The sequence below is a fragment of the Anopheles nili genome, chromosome 2 (genome assembly GCF_943737925.1).
Source record: "Anopheles nili chromosome 2, idAnoNiliSN_F5_01, whole genome shotgun sequence".
In the NCBI taxonomy this organism is placed as follows: domain Eukaryota; kingdom Metazoa; phylum Arthropoda; class Insecta; order Diptera; family Culicidae; genus Anopheles; species Anopheles nili.
This window is the reverse complement of record NC_071291.1, coordinates 27,981,914-27,996,247: the sequence shown is the minus strand read 5'-3', so window position 1 is coordinate 27,996,247 and position 14,334 is coordinate 27,981,914. Positions and strand designations below refer to the sequence as shown.

General features: G+C 48.3%; 5 protein-coding genes across 6 annotated transcripts; 2 read left to right on the top strand and 3 right to left on the bottom strand.

The window, feature by feature from the left end:
• Window positions 1-2,849: 2,849 nt before the first annotated feature.
• Window positions 2,850-5,194, bottom strand: LOC128730476 (eukaryotic translation initiation factor 3 subunit D). Its single transcript, XM_053823524.1, has 4 exons — window positions 5,015-5,194; window positions 4,794-4,913; window positions 4,545-4,692; window positions 2,850-4,458 (listed from the first exon to the last, which is right to left on the bottom strand). The coding sequence occupies exons 1-4, from the start codon at window positions 5,094-5,096 to the stop codon at window positions 3,060-3,062; spliced, it is 1,749 nt and encodes a 582-aa protein (XP_053679499.1). The 5' UTR covers window positions 5,097-5,194; the 3' UTR covers window positions 2,850-3,059.
• Window positions 5,195-5,534: 340 nt separating this feature from the next.
• On the top strand, window positions 5,535-6,551 carry LOC128722067 (vacuolar protein sorting-associated protein 29). The gene is made up of 2 exons (XM_053815886.1): window positions 5,535-5,552; window positions 5,633-6,551. Exon 2 carries the CDS (start codon window positions 5,886-5,888, stop codon window positions 6,432-6,434), a length of 549 nt encoding a protein of 182 aa, XP_053671861.1. The 5' UTR covers window positions 5,535-5,552; window positions 5,633-5,885; the 3' UTR covers window positions 6,435-6,551.
• On the bottom strand, window positions 6,512-7,637 carry LOC128722066 (AN1-type zinc finger protein 2A). The gene is made up of 2 exons (XM_053815885.1): window positions 7,491-7,637; window positions 6,512-7,413 (listed from the first exon to the last, which is right to left on the bottom strand). Exons 1-2 carry the CDS (start codon window positions 7,586-7,588, stop codon window positions 6,762-6,764), a joined length of 750 nt encoding a protein of 249 aa, XP_053671860.1. The 5' UTR covers window positions 7,589-7,637; the 3' UTR covers window positions 6,512-6,761.
• Window positions 7,638-8,255: 618 nt separating this feature from the next.
• LOC128721875 (eukaryotic translation initiation factor 3 subunit A) lies at window positions 8,256-12,173 on the top strand. The gene is made up of 3 exons (XM_053815675.1): window positions 8,256-8,304; window positions 8,433-11,660; window positions 11,743-12,173. The coding sequence occupies exons 1-3, from the start codon at window positions 8,256-8,258 to the stop codon at window positions 11,799-11,801; spliced, it is 3,336 nt and encodes a 1,111-aa protein (XP_053671650.1). The 3' UTR covers window positions 11,802-12,173.
• A 310-nt stretch (window positions 12,174-12,483) lies between these two features.
• Window positions 12,484-14,009, bottom strand: LOC128731803 (uncharacterized). Of its 2 annotated transcripts, none has more exons than XM_053824944.1 (2): window positions 13,937-14,009; window positions 12,484-13,868 (listed from the first exon to the last, which is right to left on the bottom strand). In XM_053824944.1, the coding sequence occupies exons 1-2, from the start codon at window positions 14,007-14,009 to the stop codon at window positions 12,568-12,570; spliced, it is 1,374 nt and encodes a 457-aa protein (XP_053680919.1). In that variant the 3' UTR covers window positions 12,484-12,567. The 2 variants fall into 2 exon arrangements, with proteins under 2 accessions (XP_053680919.1, XP_053680918.1); XM_053824943.1 differs by having other exon boundaries at window positions 12,484-13,887; window positions 13,950-14,009.
• Between the last annotated feature and the right edge of the window lie 325 nt (window positions 14,010-14,334).

Here is a 14,334-nt window from a genome sequence, read left to right as displayed (position 1 = left end):
TGTTGCCTAGTCACAAGCAACCCCCATCCACCCACTGGTGGGTGGGTGTTTTTTTTGTCTTCTTCTTTTTGCCTACCGGCTCAGGGCAGCACATTTCGGCCGGCGGACGAACTCGTCCAAAAAAAAAATAGGAAGAACTAGGAAAAACGACGTTACTATAGCAACCGGCGCTGGAAGGGCACAAAAACATGCATCGATGTTGTTTGCGAAACCCCACCCCGTCTGGTTTCGTTTCCACACGCCCCCGTGGTTCCTCCGGACCATGATGCCCGTTTCCGATGATGCAAGGGCAAAAATGATGCCAACACGCAGCCAGCAGCAACAACAAAAAAGAAAACTCCGCAAAAAGCCCACGGGAAGCCAAAGGACATCTACCCCGGGGAATGAATCTTGATGATTAATCATTAATCTTGCCTGTCATGTTTACATACACGGTAGGCTTCCGCACAGACTTGCGTTGTCCTTCGCCGCGATCGTTTTTCCACACCCCTTTGCCCGAAACAGTTTCCGGACGGGTGGGCTTTTTTTCTGCCCCTTTTTTTTCGGGCTTTTATTCGAAATGGCTTCTCCGTACCATCGTACCACGCAATCTACGCACTCACACATGCCCGGGCGTCCGCCGGTTTGTCCCCTACGCAGGGCGAACAAGAAACGTCCAGAGATTTCCGGTCACGTTAGTCTCTTTCGTTTTTTGGGCTCCCCCATATGCCTCCTTTGCTTGGTCCTTTGCTCCGGGTCCTCTAATTCCCTTACGGCATGTGTTGCATCAAAGGGGGTGGCAAAAAAAATACACTCGCTTTCATCCGTCCCGGGATCCAGCGCCACTACGATGCCGCACGCTAGCACCGTGCTGACGGCGACGGTGATCGGGCACGGGTAAGTAAATAAACCGCGAATGAAAGGCACGAAGCGCAAACAGCTGTAAAACTTCCGGTTTCCCACCCGCGAACGAGCGAAGGAAAGAAAGTCCCGGGTGGACTGGTGCACGGGCCGGCAAGAGCTTAGGAACAAAAGGGCCCAGGGCGACTTTAAGCGAACCACGGCCAAACCACCCGGTTCCACGCGACGTATTGCGGTTAAAGCCTCTTAGCCGCTCGGTGGTGACCATTTGGTGGCTCCAGGGAGGCTCGTGGATTGGAAACACCCTGTACGCGAATGGACTTCTCGACTCCCACCACAGCTGGCCATTTGCTTGGGTTTTGAAGGATGTCAGATGGAATGGGCAGATGATGGTGGCAATGATGATGATGATGATGGTCGGCAGACGGGAGGTGGCGGACTCTCGTCAATCCGTTCGAGTTCACTGTGCGCCGAGTGTGCCTTTTCCGTAACGGGTGTCGAGACAGTAGGGGTGTTCTCTATTAAAGGAGTCTTACGTGCTTTGTAAGGAAAATTTACACGTAGCTTATATTGCAATAAAGCATGACAAAACTGTACCGATTTTGCTTAATAAACACAAATCCAACATCAAGAAGGTGTATCCTTATGTTGCATGATGCCAGCTCGATACGAAAATAAATATGCGAAAGAAAAACTCATCGCTAAGGGGGAATGGGAAAATAAATTGAACCATAGCAAATGCTTTACCCACCCAAAATAAGATGATGCCGCTGGGCACTCGATTGATGCTTCATCTCCGTATGGCCGTGGCTGTAAGGGCCCTTTTTTGCGGAGCGTAAATGCAAACAAATAATGGCTGCGCATAACAATCTTTCCAAAACACGCTGGCCAGTGGGATTGTTCATCGCGTAAAAGCATATTCGATTTGATTTAAAGGTTACAATTAATCATCCGGCTGTCCGGCCGGAGGCAGGTTTATTTCGTACCGGCGCCAGACCCGCGAAGCGATATCGCTGAGTGGTGCCCACGGGCGCCAAGACCGCGCCGGTCGAACGCTGAAAGCCGGAAATAAATTGTACTTTATGTGCTTTCAAAATGAAATTTATACCGAGTTACGTTTTGCCCGTGGATCCAAGTGCCGGTCCAGTTTGTGATCCACCTCGGTGGTAGGCCGACCGAGGTTCAGTCGGAATTTGCATGTCGTTTCTCAGGGCTTTTTTGTTTTGCACTGTTTTCCACCTTACGCATAAACCTGATCCGATTTGCTCTCATTTTAAGCGATCTATCTCCATCTGGTGTTTACTTTCATCGAGGGTAGTGAACAAAAAATTCAATTTATATAAAAAAAGCATTTTCATTGCATATATTTTCTCGTAGATCATAAACGAGCAAATAATAATGAAAATTGCATCCGAAGGGAATACAAAAGAGTATGAAATGCAAATAAATTGAAAAAGCAAAGCATAATTAACGTAATTAAACTTTATAGCTAGATTTTGATTTTCTAATCAATAATATTTCCAAGTGTATATTTTTACATAAATATATATATATATATATATATATATATATATATATATATATATATATATATATATATATATATATATATATATATATATATATATATATATATATATATATATATATATATATATATATATATATTTATGTATATATATATATTTATATAAATATAAATATATATATATATATATATATATATATATATATATATATATATATATATATATATATATATATATATATATAGATAGATATATATATATATATATATATATATATATATATATATATATATATATATATATATATATATATATATATATATATATATATATATATATATATATATTAATTTATATAATTGATTAAATTAGGATTGCATAAATTAAATTGTAATATAAAATTGTAAACATTGTTTAAATGATATGTAAGAATATGTAAGAACTCACAGAACCTGAAAGGGACGACTTTTGTGTACTCCCAATGCCGATGGTCAGGCTGAGACATTTATTATTTTTATCCAGAATACTTTAAAGCAACTTATGTATAACTTCTAAACTCTTACCCACGACCTGCGGAATGCGACCCCCAGCGGTCGACGCAAATGTGCTGTTGCTGCTAGTAATGAAAGTATATCACCCTCGCTCACACTTCTACGGATCGATTGTTGATGATGAACCTTCCCTCTGCTGTTAAGCGCTTGCCTTTTCACTATTGTCCGCTTCGGTAGCGTTAGCGCTGGATTGTGCTGCAGGTGCACTCGTGGCCGAGGCCGCATAGCCGTACATCGGCTGGAAAGCTTCACCATCGTCGCCCTCATCACCGTCACCATCCGACTCGAACGTGTTATCTGGGATATCGTAGAGGCGGACCATCGGCTTGTTCGGATCCTTCATGATGAGATACTTGCCGTCCTTCTGCTTCATGCAGATGTCGATGATGCACCGCAGGATGCCCCAAGCGTTGTCCATGCTCAAGTTAATTTGGTTGGCGAACTCCTGCGGTTTGAACTGCTGCGTGCCGAGGATGACGTGCTTGGAGGAGTCGCGCACGTGTGCACGGGACACATATCCGAACTTGAGCTGGTCAGAACCGGCCAGTAGGGCCTGAATGGTCCACTTGGCGAGTTTGCAAGAGTTGTTGCGCAGCTCGTTAGCCAAGATGGCACCCCGCTGGGTGTCCAGCTTCTGACGCCATTCGACAGCATTCGCAATCTTTGAATCCCATTCGTTCAGTGCCTTGATCGTCAAGAACTGGGTGTCGCCTTGGGGCACCTTCAGCACACCGTCGTGTTCGCAACGAGCCACCAGCGTGATGCCATTATTCAGATCCCACTTACGGTAGCGATAGGCCACGCTAGCCACCTCACCATCCTCAGAATCGTCGATGAACGGATTCGGTTGGTCGAACTTGTATTTCGGTTCCTTTTCGCCGCTCTTCAACACTTGCTGGCTGAAGTTGTGATTGATAAACGTCGCCTCAATGGCTAGGTTTCTCGGGGAGTTCAACGAGTTGCCATCTTCTTGCGGCGGTTCGCTCGCAGTCTCATTCACGGTCAACAAATCAAACTCGGTGTTGTCGCGCTTGTCCATGAAAAGTTTTCCACCGATCTTGTCGATCACAATATCCCACGAGTAGTTGGAGCGCGTGCAGCACATGATCGTAGCCAGGATAGCGTCCGTGGCGTACACGTTTCCGTCCGTCTTCGAAAGCTGCCGAATGATCGGATCGTCCGTCGTAGTGACGGTATGGAAGATACGATCAACGCTCTGAAGCGGCCGTTCGCTCTTGACGTTCACGCGATCGTACGTTTTGTCGTAATACTCGAGCGTACCGCAGGTCATGATGTCCTCGCCCTCTTTCACATTCGGAAGCGAGAGTTTCGCCAACCGGGGGAAATCCATCTCCTCGATGGTAACCCAATCCGGTCGAACCGTAACCGACGCATCGCGAATCTTCGGTGGCGGACCGCGCATTCCCCACTTACGAGTCGTTCCGCGGCGTTGGTCACGCAATTTCGAGGCACTCTTCGAGAGAGTCGTCATGCCACCAACCTGGACACCTCCGCGAGCTCCGCGACCACGGCCAGATCTGTAAACACGTACACGAAACATCGAAAACACCGAATCCATACGCCCCGGTAAGGACACTCTTGTTAACATACTACCACCACTTACCGATTATTTCGCATATTGCCTCGGAAACGGCCTCGCTGGTGCGGCGGTTTTTGAATCCTCGCACTATCGACGAGATGGAATGTCGTCTCATCTTCTTCGTGAAAGTACGCGTACTGACTTCCACCGCCGAACTGCGAAGCGTACTTATCTGCAAGTTAAAACCATTATGAATAAGAAATATATCCATTCCGTGCTATTTTGGAACTGCCACTAAAGGCACAAATATTTTTGAGGTTATGTCAAACTTACTCGAAAACTTCTTATCCGTCTGGGCCGTGCCCGTCCAGTCGCTGATCTTTCCAAGGCGATCGCTCTTGCTAAACGGCTGATAAGGAATATCCTTGAACGCCTCAGGCAGTTCGCAAGGCCCTAAAACCAACAAAAAACATCTCGGTAGCACATCCTCATCATCATGAATCCGAGCTAGATTCGGCACTTTCGTCAGCCCGGCCACACAATTTTGATCTCACCCCATCCGTGCTCGTTTTGCTGGAGCTGCGGCGCCTCAAACGTCGCGATCTCCGGAGTACAACTTATAGTAGTTTCACTCATGATAAACACACTGCCACTCCGACAATATGCCTAGTTTTACCGAATAAATCGACAAAATTAGGCCACACTACCGGGATGATTCTGTTCGCTAGAGAAAAGAAAAAGTACGAAAGCGCAGCGACCGAACGTGGCTCCTCCGAAGCAGAATGACAGCTGTCATAGTGGCGTTATGTTGCGTGAAATATTTCATGATGAGTTCCAGGGCTGCATTCATTTATCTAGAAACTATCCATGAGATAAGAATAATTTCCAATCTACTAAACCTAACCAAAAATTGCTATTTCAATTCAATAAATATTGCATTTTTATTTATCTGAAAATGTTAAAAACTAATTGTAAAACTAACAGTTAAAATTATAGTTACATTCAATGTTTTCTTCATCCTGAACCAGCTGTCATTCGACTCGTTACGTTCATTCCTTCAAAGAAGGTGTGTGTGTGTGCCCAAATGTTTTGGTCGGTAATACTTCTGATGAAAACTTTTATAGATCTAATGTGAAATTAACCTACAACCTTCTCCCGTTGCGACTTTACAGGATCCGACACCAAAAAAGTATCATTCTTTCGGATATGTTCATGATCAAATTAGGAACACGTTTACCATAACTCGCTAGCATAATTGCGACAAGTGAAAACCAAGAAGAAGAAGACTTATCGCTTAACTTAGTCATTTGATATCGTACGAACTGCATCCCACCATAGCAGACAGTACAATAAGGATTGATTGAATCAAAAGTGCGTTGTTGAAAACAGTTCCTGTACATCGTTCGCTTATCCGCCAATGCAAATATGCTTGTGCTAGTGCTAGGAGATCTTCACATTCCACACCGATGTAGTAGCGTTCCGGCCAAATTCAAGAAGCTGTTGGTGCCGGGGCGTATTCATCATATTCTGTGTACCGGAAATTTATGCAGCAAAGAATCGTACGACTATCTCAAAACGCTGGCCAATGACGTACACATCGTGCGGGGAGATTTCGACGAAAACACCAATTACCCGGAGCAGAAGGTCGTCACAGTGGGGCAGTTCAGGATTGGACTTTCGCACGGACACCAAGTGGTGCCGTGGGGTGACCCGGAGGCTCTAGCTCTCATCCAACGTCAGCTTGACGTTGATATATTGATATCAGGACACACGCATAAGTTCGAAGCATACGAGCACGAGAACAAGTTCTACATCAACCCCGGATCAGCGACTGGCTCCTACAATCCACTAGACACCTCCGTCATTCCGTCCTTCGTGCTGATGGACATCCAGAGCACGACGGTCGTAACATACGTGTACCAGTTGGTGGGCGACGACGTCAAAGTGGAACGAATCGAGTATAAAAAGAATTGAGACACGCTGACATTCATTAAAACCGCGTGCCGAGGCGTACGGCGTAAATCGAATATCAAGATATGAATTAAAATATGCATAAATATAATTCTATTCATGATTAAAAATCTCTCCTAACATTCATTTGGTGCTGCCTGGCAATGGCGAATAGTTAAGCGTGTTGAGAAATGCTTGTATAACAAAATGAAAACAAATTACAGCCCCGAAACCGTTTGTCTTTTACATTCTTCGAATCACTCATACCCTACATGTTCTCCGATTGTCGTTGCAATCAGTAGCAGATGGAATACCTTGCTTGCTAGATGCAGTGCTCTCCCAGCGGTTCGTTCACGAGAGATTGCATCTATCCTTGGCGCCACTGGTCCCACTCCCATTTCCAACTGAAATTCCTCTGGGTGTGGTGGATGGATTTCGGCTCTGCTGGGTTTGGCGCTGCTGTGCCGTCTGTTGTTCCTCCTCCTCTTGCATGGATAACGCAATAGCACGAGCCAGAGCTTCGTCCTCCGACATTCCTCCCTGGACGATTGCTATATGTTCGTTGGTGGTGCTGCTAACGGCACCCGTGTTGGAAGTTGTAGCACGGACACTCGATCGAACCGAAAACGGTCCAGTTGTGACTGATTTTGGGACTTGTCGTTGTATGGCTGCCGTGGCTATGAGATTGCGTTGTCCCGCTGCTGGTCCCTGACAATCATGATCGGTCGTGTGGCGATGTTTCAAGCAAAAGTTGAGCCTGCACACGCTACAATTGACGGGAATGAGTTCCTTCTTCTTGCAGTTACGGTAGGAGCAACGATTGGTATAGATTTTCTTCCGATCAGATTTGCAGAACCTGTCTATGTGCGCTCCCACCGTTACATCGGGTGAAACATCGCGAGGAGTCGGCACTGGGTCTCCACAGAGCGGACAAATAGGAACTTGCACGTCTTTTTTGTAGGCCGATGGGCAAGCGTGGTCTTTGTAACTGAAGTGATCGGAGCTGAAAACCATAAAAAGATGATGAAATTGTACTTGTTGTACATACGGCAAAGATAAAATTGCTTTTATAATACTCACCAGAATATGTCACCACATGCGTCGCATTTCATGGGCAGAAAGTCTAATTTGTTGCAATACTGATCGGTGCAGTGTTTGCCCAAATTCGGAAACTCCATTGTTTTAGCTCCTCGTCTATATTACTTCCTGGGTCAACCAATGTCACTGAGACACCCACTGCCGATGAGTCACTTCTTTTACGCACGACTTCTGCACTGTACGTCACTAATCGAATAAACAAGGTCGATCGTTTCGGGGCGCGTATTTATGCCACACTAAACCATGTAGTAAATGCGGGAACATTCGCGTTGGTTCGTACTATTTAGATGACTTGACAATTTAGATGCTTACATGCCAGCTGTGTACCTATTTCTAACAACTGTCAAATAGCTGACTTGTCATTGGAAACATTTCACAAATAAAATACAATAAAAATGTATCAATTCACTTTTACTTGTCCTTTTTTCGGCTTCACTTTACTACGGAGCTAAATTGACACACTTTACTAAAAACTAATTGAATAAATAGAAAAATACAGACATTTAGAATCACCGAACGAAAGGTGTTACGCCGACTGCTCAGGCAGCTGTCGTTACGCCATTTTGTTCGCTAACGTCACCGGTCGCTTCGGTCTTTTCGCGATTTGTCAAAATACGCGATTCATTCGGTGTGCCGTGCGGTCCGTAACTTTCGCCGTAAAAAGGATTTTCCTTGAGGCCACCACGCTCAAAAGTTTATGTGTATCAATTATCACTAAACAGCCAAGCCAGTGCAAACGAATGCAACATGTCTCGCTACGTACAACGCCCAGAAAATGCTCTGAAAAGAGCGAATGGTAGGTAGTGATGCCAGCGTAGGGTGGCTGCTGCAGGCAATAAAATTCAATATGGACGACACGTCAAAAGTCCACGTTTTGATTCGTATATGTGCTTTGGTACCGGTTTTCGGTGTCTCTTTAAACAGAATTTATCGATGTCGGCAAGAAGGCTCGTGCCCTGGACACCCTCCAGGAGGTGTTTCGGGCGAAGAAATGGAACTACAACTGGTCGGAGTCGGTCATTGAACCGATCATGTTCAAGTATCTGGACCTGTGCGTGGAGCTCAAGAAGTCGCACATCGCGAAGGAGGGCCTGTTCCAGTACCGGAACATGTTCCAGCTGGTGAACGTAGGTTCGCTAGAGAACGTCATCCGAGGCTACCTGAAGATGGCAGAGGAGCGTACGGAACAGGCCCAGCAGCAGTCGTCCCAGGCAATCCTAGACATCGACGATCTGGACAATCTGGCCACGCCAGAATCGATCCTAATGAGCGCAGTGTGCGGTGAGGACGCGCAGGATCGCTCCGACCGTACGATTCTGCTCCCGTGGGTGAAATTCTTGTGGGAGAGCTATTGCCAGTGCTTGGAGCTGTTGAAAGTGAACTCGCACTGCGAAACGTTGTATCATGACATCGCACGGATGGCGTTCCAGTTTTGTCTGAAGTACAGTCGTAAAATGGAATTCCGCAAACTTTGCGAGAAACTGCGTAAACATTTGGAGGACATCTGCAAGGTTTCGTCCCAGACGGCTAATGTCAGCATCTCGAAACCCGAAACGCAGCAGCTGAATCTAGAGACTCGTCTGCACCAGCTTGACTCGGCCATTCAGATGGAACTGTGGCTGGAAGCTTACAAAGCCATCGAAGACATTCACGGTTTGATGGCACTTTCGAAGAAAACGCCGCTTCCGAAGACTATGGCACAATACTACACGAAGTTATCGATGGTCTTCTGGAAGGCAGGAAACCAGTTGTTCCATGCAGCAGCTCTCCTGAAGTTATTCCAGCTTTCGCGCGACATGAAGAAGAATGTAACGCCGGAAGAAATTCAGCGAATGACTACTCATGTATTGATTGCCACCCTGGCCATTCCGCTGCCATCTGCTCATCCCGAATTCGATAGGTTCATCGAAACTGACAAAAGCCCCATGGAGAAAGCGCAACGTTTGGCGTTCCTACTCGGTCTGCAGCAGTCCCCATCGCGAGCGCTGCTGCTTAAGGAGCTGATCCGCTTGAACGTTTTACAACTGGCGGCGCCCCAGTTCCGCAATCTGTACCAGCTATTGGAAGTAGAGTTCAACCCGCTGAATCTGTGCGAACAAGTGCAGAAGATCGTGGATGACCTCGAGGCTGATCCTAACTCGCTGTATGGTCAGTACGCACAGGCCCTGAAGGACGTGACTTTGGTGCGACTCGTTCGTCAAATTTCGCAAGTTTATCAAACGATTGAGTTCCCACGCTTATTGGAGCTGGCGAAATTTGCTGACTATCACCATCTGGAACGCATTCTGGTTGACTGCGTGCGTCACAACGATATGCAGATCACAATTGATCACCGTAACGGTTGCGTGCACTTTGGAACGGATCTTTCGGAAAGCCAGCGCGAGGATCATCCTGATGGACCGACGCTGCAGTCCATGCCTTCCGAGCAGATCCGTTCGCAACTGGTCAGCATGTCGGTGGTGCTGCACCGTGCGATCGCCACGATCAACCCGAACCGTAAGAAGGCGGAGCGCGATAGATTGCGTACACAAATGGTGCTGCAGTACGAGGAAAATGCCGTAGAGGAGCATCAGCGCATTCTTCAGCGGCAAAAGAAGATCGAAGATCGCAAGGAGTATATCGAGCGAATGAATCAGGAACGCGAGGAGGAGGAGATGCGCCAGCAAGAGGAACAAGCGCGAATGCACAAGTTGGCTGAGCAGCGCCGTTTGGAAGCAGAAAACGAAGAGCGCGAGCGAAAGCGCCACGAGAACGAGCTGCAGATGATCAAGGAGCGCAACATGAAGGAGAAGATCGAGCAGATCAAGCAAACGGCGACCGGTCAGAAGCTGCTGAAGAAGATGGACGAGGAAGAAATCCGAAAGCTTAACGCAGAGGAAATAGCCGCTCGCGAAGCGGAAGAGCGACTTAAGGAGCGCAAGGCGCATGACAACAACCTGAAGTCGCAGGACAGGAAGATCGATTACTTCGAGCGTGCCAAGCGGCTTGAGGAAATTCCACTGATTGAGAAGTACTTGCAAGATCGATCGGTTCAGGACAAGGAGTTCTGGGAGAAACAGGAAGCGGCTCGCATCGAGGCGGCCATTGCCGAACGCAAGAACGCCGAAGCTTGTCAGGAGCGGTTGAAGCGAATGCTACCGGATCGTGACGTTTACTGGCAGCAGTTGAAGAACGAACGAGGCAATCAGTTCGCCGAAAAGCTGAAGCAATTCAATGTGGCGCTCGAAGAGGAGCGTAAGCGCCGGCTCGCCGACCGTGTCGTGAAGCGGCGCGAAGAGCGTCGTCTGAAGTGGCTGAAGGAAAAGGAGGAGGAGCGCAGACGTATTGAGGAAGAGTTCCGCAAGCAAAAGGAAGAGGAAGAGCGCATCGAGCGGGAACGACGTGCCGAGGAGCGACGCGTTGAGGAAGAGAAGAACCGAGCGATTATGGAGAAGCAGCGTGCAATTGAGGAGGAAATCGAGCGTCGCCTGGAAGAGGAACGCGAACAATTGAAGGAAAAGGATCGCCGCGAAAAGGACGCTAGACGCGAGCGTCGTGCTGGTGAATTGAAATCGGACGATACTTGGCGCAAAGCCCCCGGTGCCGCGGGTGATGAGCAAAAGAAGGAGTCCTTCCAGTCGTCCGGCAGATACGGGCCACGTGATCGCGAAGGAGGTCCGCGTGGAGGTCGTGACGGTGAGCCGGGCACCACCGACAAGTGGCGCCGTGGACCGGAGGATGCGGAAAAGGATGGTCCTCGTGATGGTGTGCGGCGTACCGGAGAGATTCGCCGTAACCAGGACGATCGTGGTCAGATGCGCAGAGGTCCTGGTGTGGAGGAGCGCGGAGATCGCGAAGATCGTGGCCCAATTCGTCGCGGTGCCGCTCCTGATGATCGCGATCGTCGCCGTCCTGATGCGGGACCTCCACGACGTGGCGATGATCGTCAGGGTGGTGGTTTCAATCGTGATCGTCGCGATGATCGCGGTCCGCGTCCGACGGGAGGTGACAGCACTTGGCGTCGCGGTCCTGCCGAAAATCGGGACGACAACCGACGTGCTCCGGCACCCCGCGAGGAAGGTGGTGCACCTCGACAGGACAACTGGCGTAATGCACCACGTCAGGACGCTCCCAAATCGAGAGAAGAGCGACCGCAGCGCCCTCAGGAAAATGGTAAATTATACGCCTGCATCGGCTGTTTTCAAAAGTATTGTATCAACCAATCTAATATCTTTATGTGTACGCTTCTTTGCAGTCCCTCCACGTAGCGCTGGACCGGATGAGGATGGATGGACGGACGTGAAGCACCGTTAAGACATCTCCGAGCAGTTGGATCAGTTCGGGCCTCCCTTAGTTTAGCGATACATATTTAGAAAAGTATATTCAGCTTTTTCTGTTTTTTAAAACTATCTATCTATAATCATTGGGCGGAATGGGAGATGTTTCTGCCACTTTACTGTATCATTTTTACCAGCTTATGGTGGCAGCGTTAGTTCGTTGGCAGTTACGCTTTGAACTTAATTGCAGCCCTTTACCCTATCGCTATGGTTGCTATTTGGAGCTGAAGACAGCATTATTGCTTAATCGGGGTCACATTGATGGCAGTACTTGTAGTGCATTTTCCTTCACACAAGAAGCTGTTTTGACGGATCGAACGGTTTGAGTAGCAACTATCGTTAGGAAACTTCAAGGTAAAAATAAATATTAACTATTATGAAATATAACTACAGTGACTCAGGTTCCAGATTGATCTTGTTGATGACATTTATAGGGTCTTTTCGATTGCTTTTGTTCAAACACAAATCTTTTGAACATATTAAAACCAAAGAACGCTAAGAGGTTATCAACATTAGACATGTTGTCCTTGAAACGGAGCAGTGAAGCACCCAGACGAGAATCAGTCCATGATGGGCGCTCGAAGGGTGATTTCTATTTGCAATCATAATTCCAGCTACACATTAACAAAGATATTTCATAAATGTTACACAGAGGTTTATTTGTCATTAATGTGCAGCAATTCATATTTTACCAATAAACCCAGCAGTTGGGTAGCTAACAACACAATACGTCAACTCATATTCTATACAGGTGCTGTACTAATGAACTGTGGCTCGCAAAGCTCCATGTCCTGGAAGTTGATGTCGATTCCGTTTTGTTCGTATTCTTGGACGAACTTTCGCACCAACGCTTCGGTGTTGATGCAATCCAGCTTCTCCTGGATGCGCATCCTCAGCGGGTTCTCGATCGCGTCCATAATTTGGTACCGCAGCAGATTGGGTAATATGTTGACAGCGGCCTCGATCACGTAGTCAAGCGTGCCGGCTCCGTCACACCGTACCTGAATGTTGCCAAGCTCGAGCTGAACGTCTCGGAGTTGGATCTTCTTGCGCAAATCCAACGGCTGTTCGATCTGGACCGCAACACGGATATACTCCACCGTGAACTGGGCCCGGCCCGGTTGCGACAGCATACCACGCCCGATCGACACCTCCCACTGCGTGGACCCGACGATGCGTTGCGTTGCCACGTGCATCCCAAGCGTGGCCGAGTTGTTCTGCATCATCACGGTGATGTCCCCGTAACGGTAGAAGCTTGATCCACCGGTGATCCAGGTGTGCATCGTCTGCATGCCAAAGATACCGGCCGTGTTGTTGTAGTCCGGCACCAGGAACGGATCCAGCCCCTTGTTGCGCACGAGAATACGCATCTCACCGATGGCCATATCGAGCGGCGTGATCGAGTTCGGCAGCGTGATCTCCTGCGCAACCGTAAAATTCAGCATCCGGCTGTCCACCTCCTCGCGGATCTTCGTGTACGCCTCGGACAGCATGAACGGTTTCATCGTATCGTAGACCAGGTTCGAGGCCGAGTTCACCACGCTCTGGAAGATGGAACCCATGAAACCAAGGTTCTGGAAGTCCATCGCCATGTCGTCGAACGCGATGTCCAGCTCGATGTCCTTCGTGCGCAGCGTACCGTCCCGGTCGACGGCCAGTGACACGTTCGCTTTCGTGAGCACATTCTTCATCAGCACCGTGAAAGGACCCTCCGCCCGGTTGAAGAACGTGCTCATCGTGTAGTTCCCGTTGACCGCAATCTCGTCGATGGACACCTGCGTCTGGACGGACATGCTGTTCAGCTCGGTGTGGAAATATCGAATGCGAAACTTTGACATGCCCTGCGCGAGTACGTTGCGCAGGTGCATCTTGGCGAACGAAAACGACTGCTTAATCTCCGGAATGGGCATCGGGTCCGGAATGGTGGCACCCGGCAGCCCGACCGGGTCCTCCAGCTTGTACAGGTCGATGATGGCGAACAACTGCTCGGACAGGAGGCTCTCACCGGCCCGTTCTATCGGTAGCGGCCCATCATACTTCGGTGCTGCGGAAAAACGAATGTCCTATAACGCCATCGTTCACGGTCACGCTGGCACTCCACGTTGTACATACCGTCGGCACCAGCACCGCCACTGATAAGGCAGATCAAATTGATCCATAATAGGGTGATTAGCGGTTTCACCATCGTCACTGTGCATAAGCGTCACAAGCGCACAGAAAACACAAACGACACGATACGGTCTACAAAAGTCCAGCCAGAGTGTCCAGATGGATGCTTCTTGCCGACAGACAGCCAAACGACGCAGTGAGCTGAAGTCCGTGATTCAGGTGGCGATTCGCTACTGGTTTCGTGTCTCGGACTGATCGCCTCACCGGGTTCTTCGAGCTGGCGTTGAGTGTAACACTCTCGTGCTTATCAGCGACTGGCAGTCCATGGATCCGACTTCGAACGTAGCGATAAAGTGGCCGTTGGCGAGAGACGAACCGGGATCATCTGCGTTGGGACGTGC

Bases quoted from the DNA above. Each gene is read 5' to 3' on its own strand.
- LOC128730476 (XM_053823524.1), bottom strand. From the start codon at position 5,096: ATGAGTGAAACTACTATAAGTTGTACTCCGGAGATCGCGACGTTTGAG. The intron at 4,914-5,014 runs GTGAGATCAAAA...TGTTGGTTTTAG, and splicing joins GCAAAACGAGCACGGATGGG to GGCCTTGCGAACTGCCTGAG. The intron at 4,459-4,544 runs GTAAGTGGTGGT...ACGTGTTTACAG, and splicing joins GGCAATATGCGAAATAATCG to ATCTGGCCGTGGTCGCGGAG.
- LOC128722067 (XM_053815886.1), top strand. From the start codon at position 5,886: ATGCTTGTGCTAGTGCTAGGAGATCTTCACATTCCACACCGATGTAGT.
- LOC128722066 (XM_053815885.1), bottom strand. From the start codon at position 7,588: ATGGAGTTTCCGAATTTGGGCAAACACTGCACCGATCAGTATTGCAAC. The intron at 7,414-7,490 runs GTGAGTATTATA...TATGGTTTTCAG, and splicing joins GCATGTGGTGACATATTCTG to CTCCGATCACTTCAGTTACA.
- LOC128721875 (XM_053815675.1), top strand. From the start codon at position 8,256: ATGTCTCGCTACGTACAACGCCCAGAAAATGCTCTGAAAAGAGCGAAT. The intron at 8,305-8,432 runs GTAGGTAGTGAT...CTCTTTAAACAG, and splicing joins TGCTCTGAAAAGAGCGAATG to AATTTATCGATGTCGGCAAG. The intron at 11,661-11,742 runs GTAAATTATACG...GCTTCTTTGCAG, and splicing joins GCAGCGCCCTCAGGAAAATG to TCCCTCCACGTAGCGCTGGA.
- LOC128731803 (XM_053824943.1), bottom strand. From the start codon at position 14,009: ATGGTGAAACCGCTAATCACCCTATTATGGATCAATTTGATCTGCCTT. The intron at 13,888-13,949 runs GCTGGTGCCGAC...ATGGCGTTATAG, and splicing joins TCTGCCTTATCAGTGGCGGT to GACATTCGTTTTTCCGCAGC.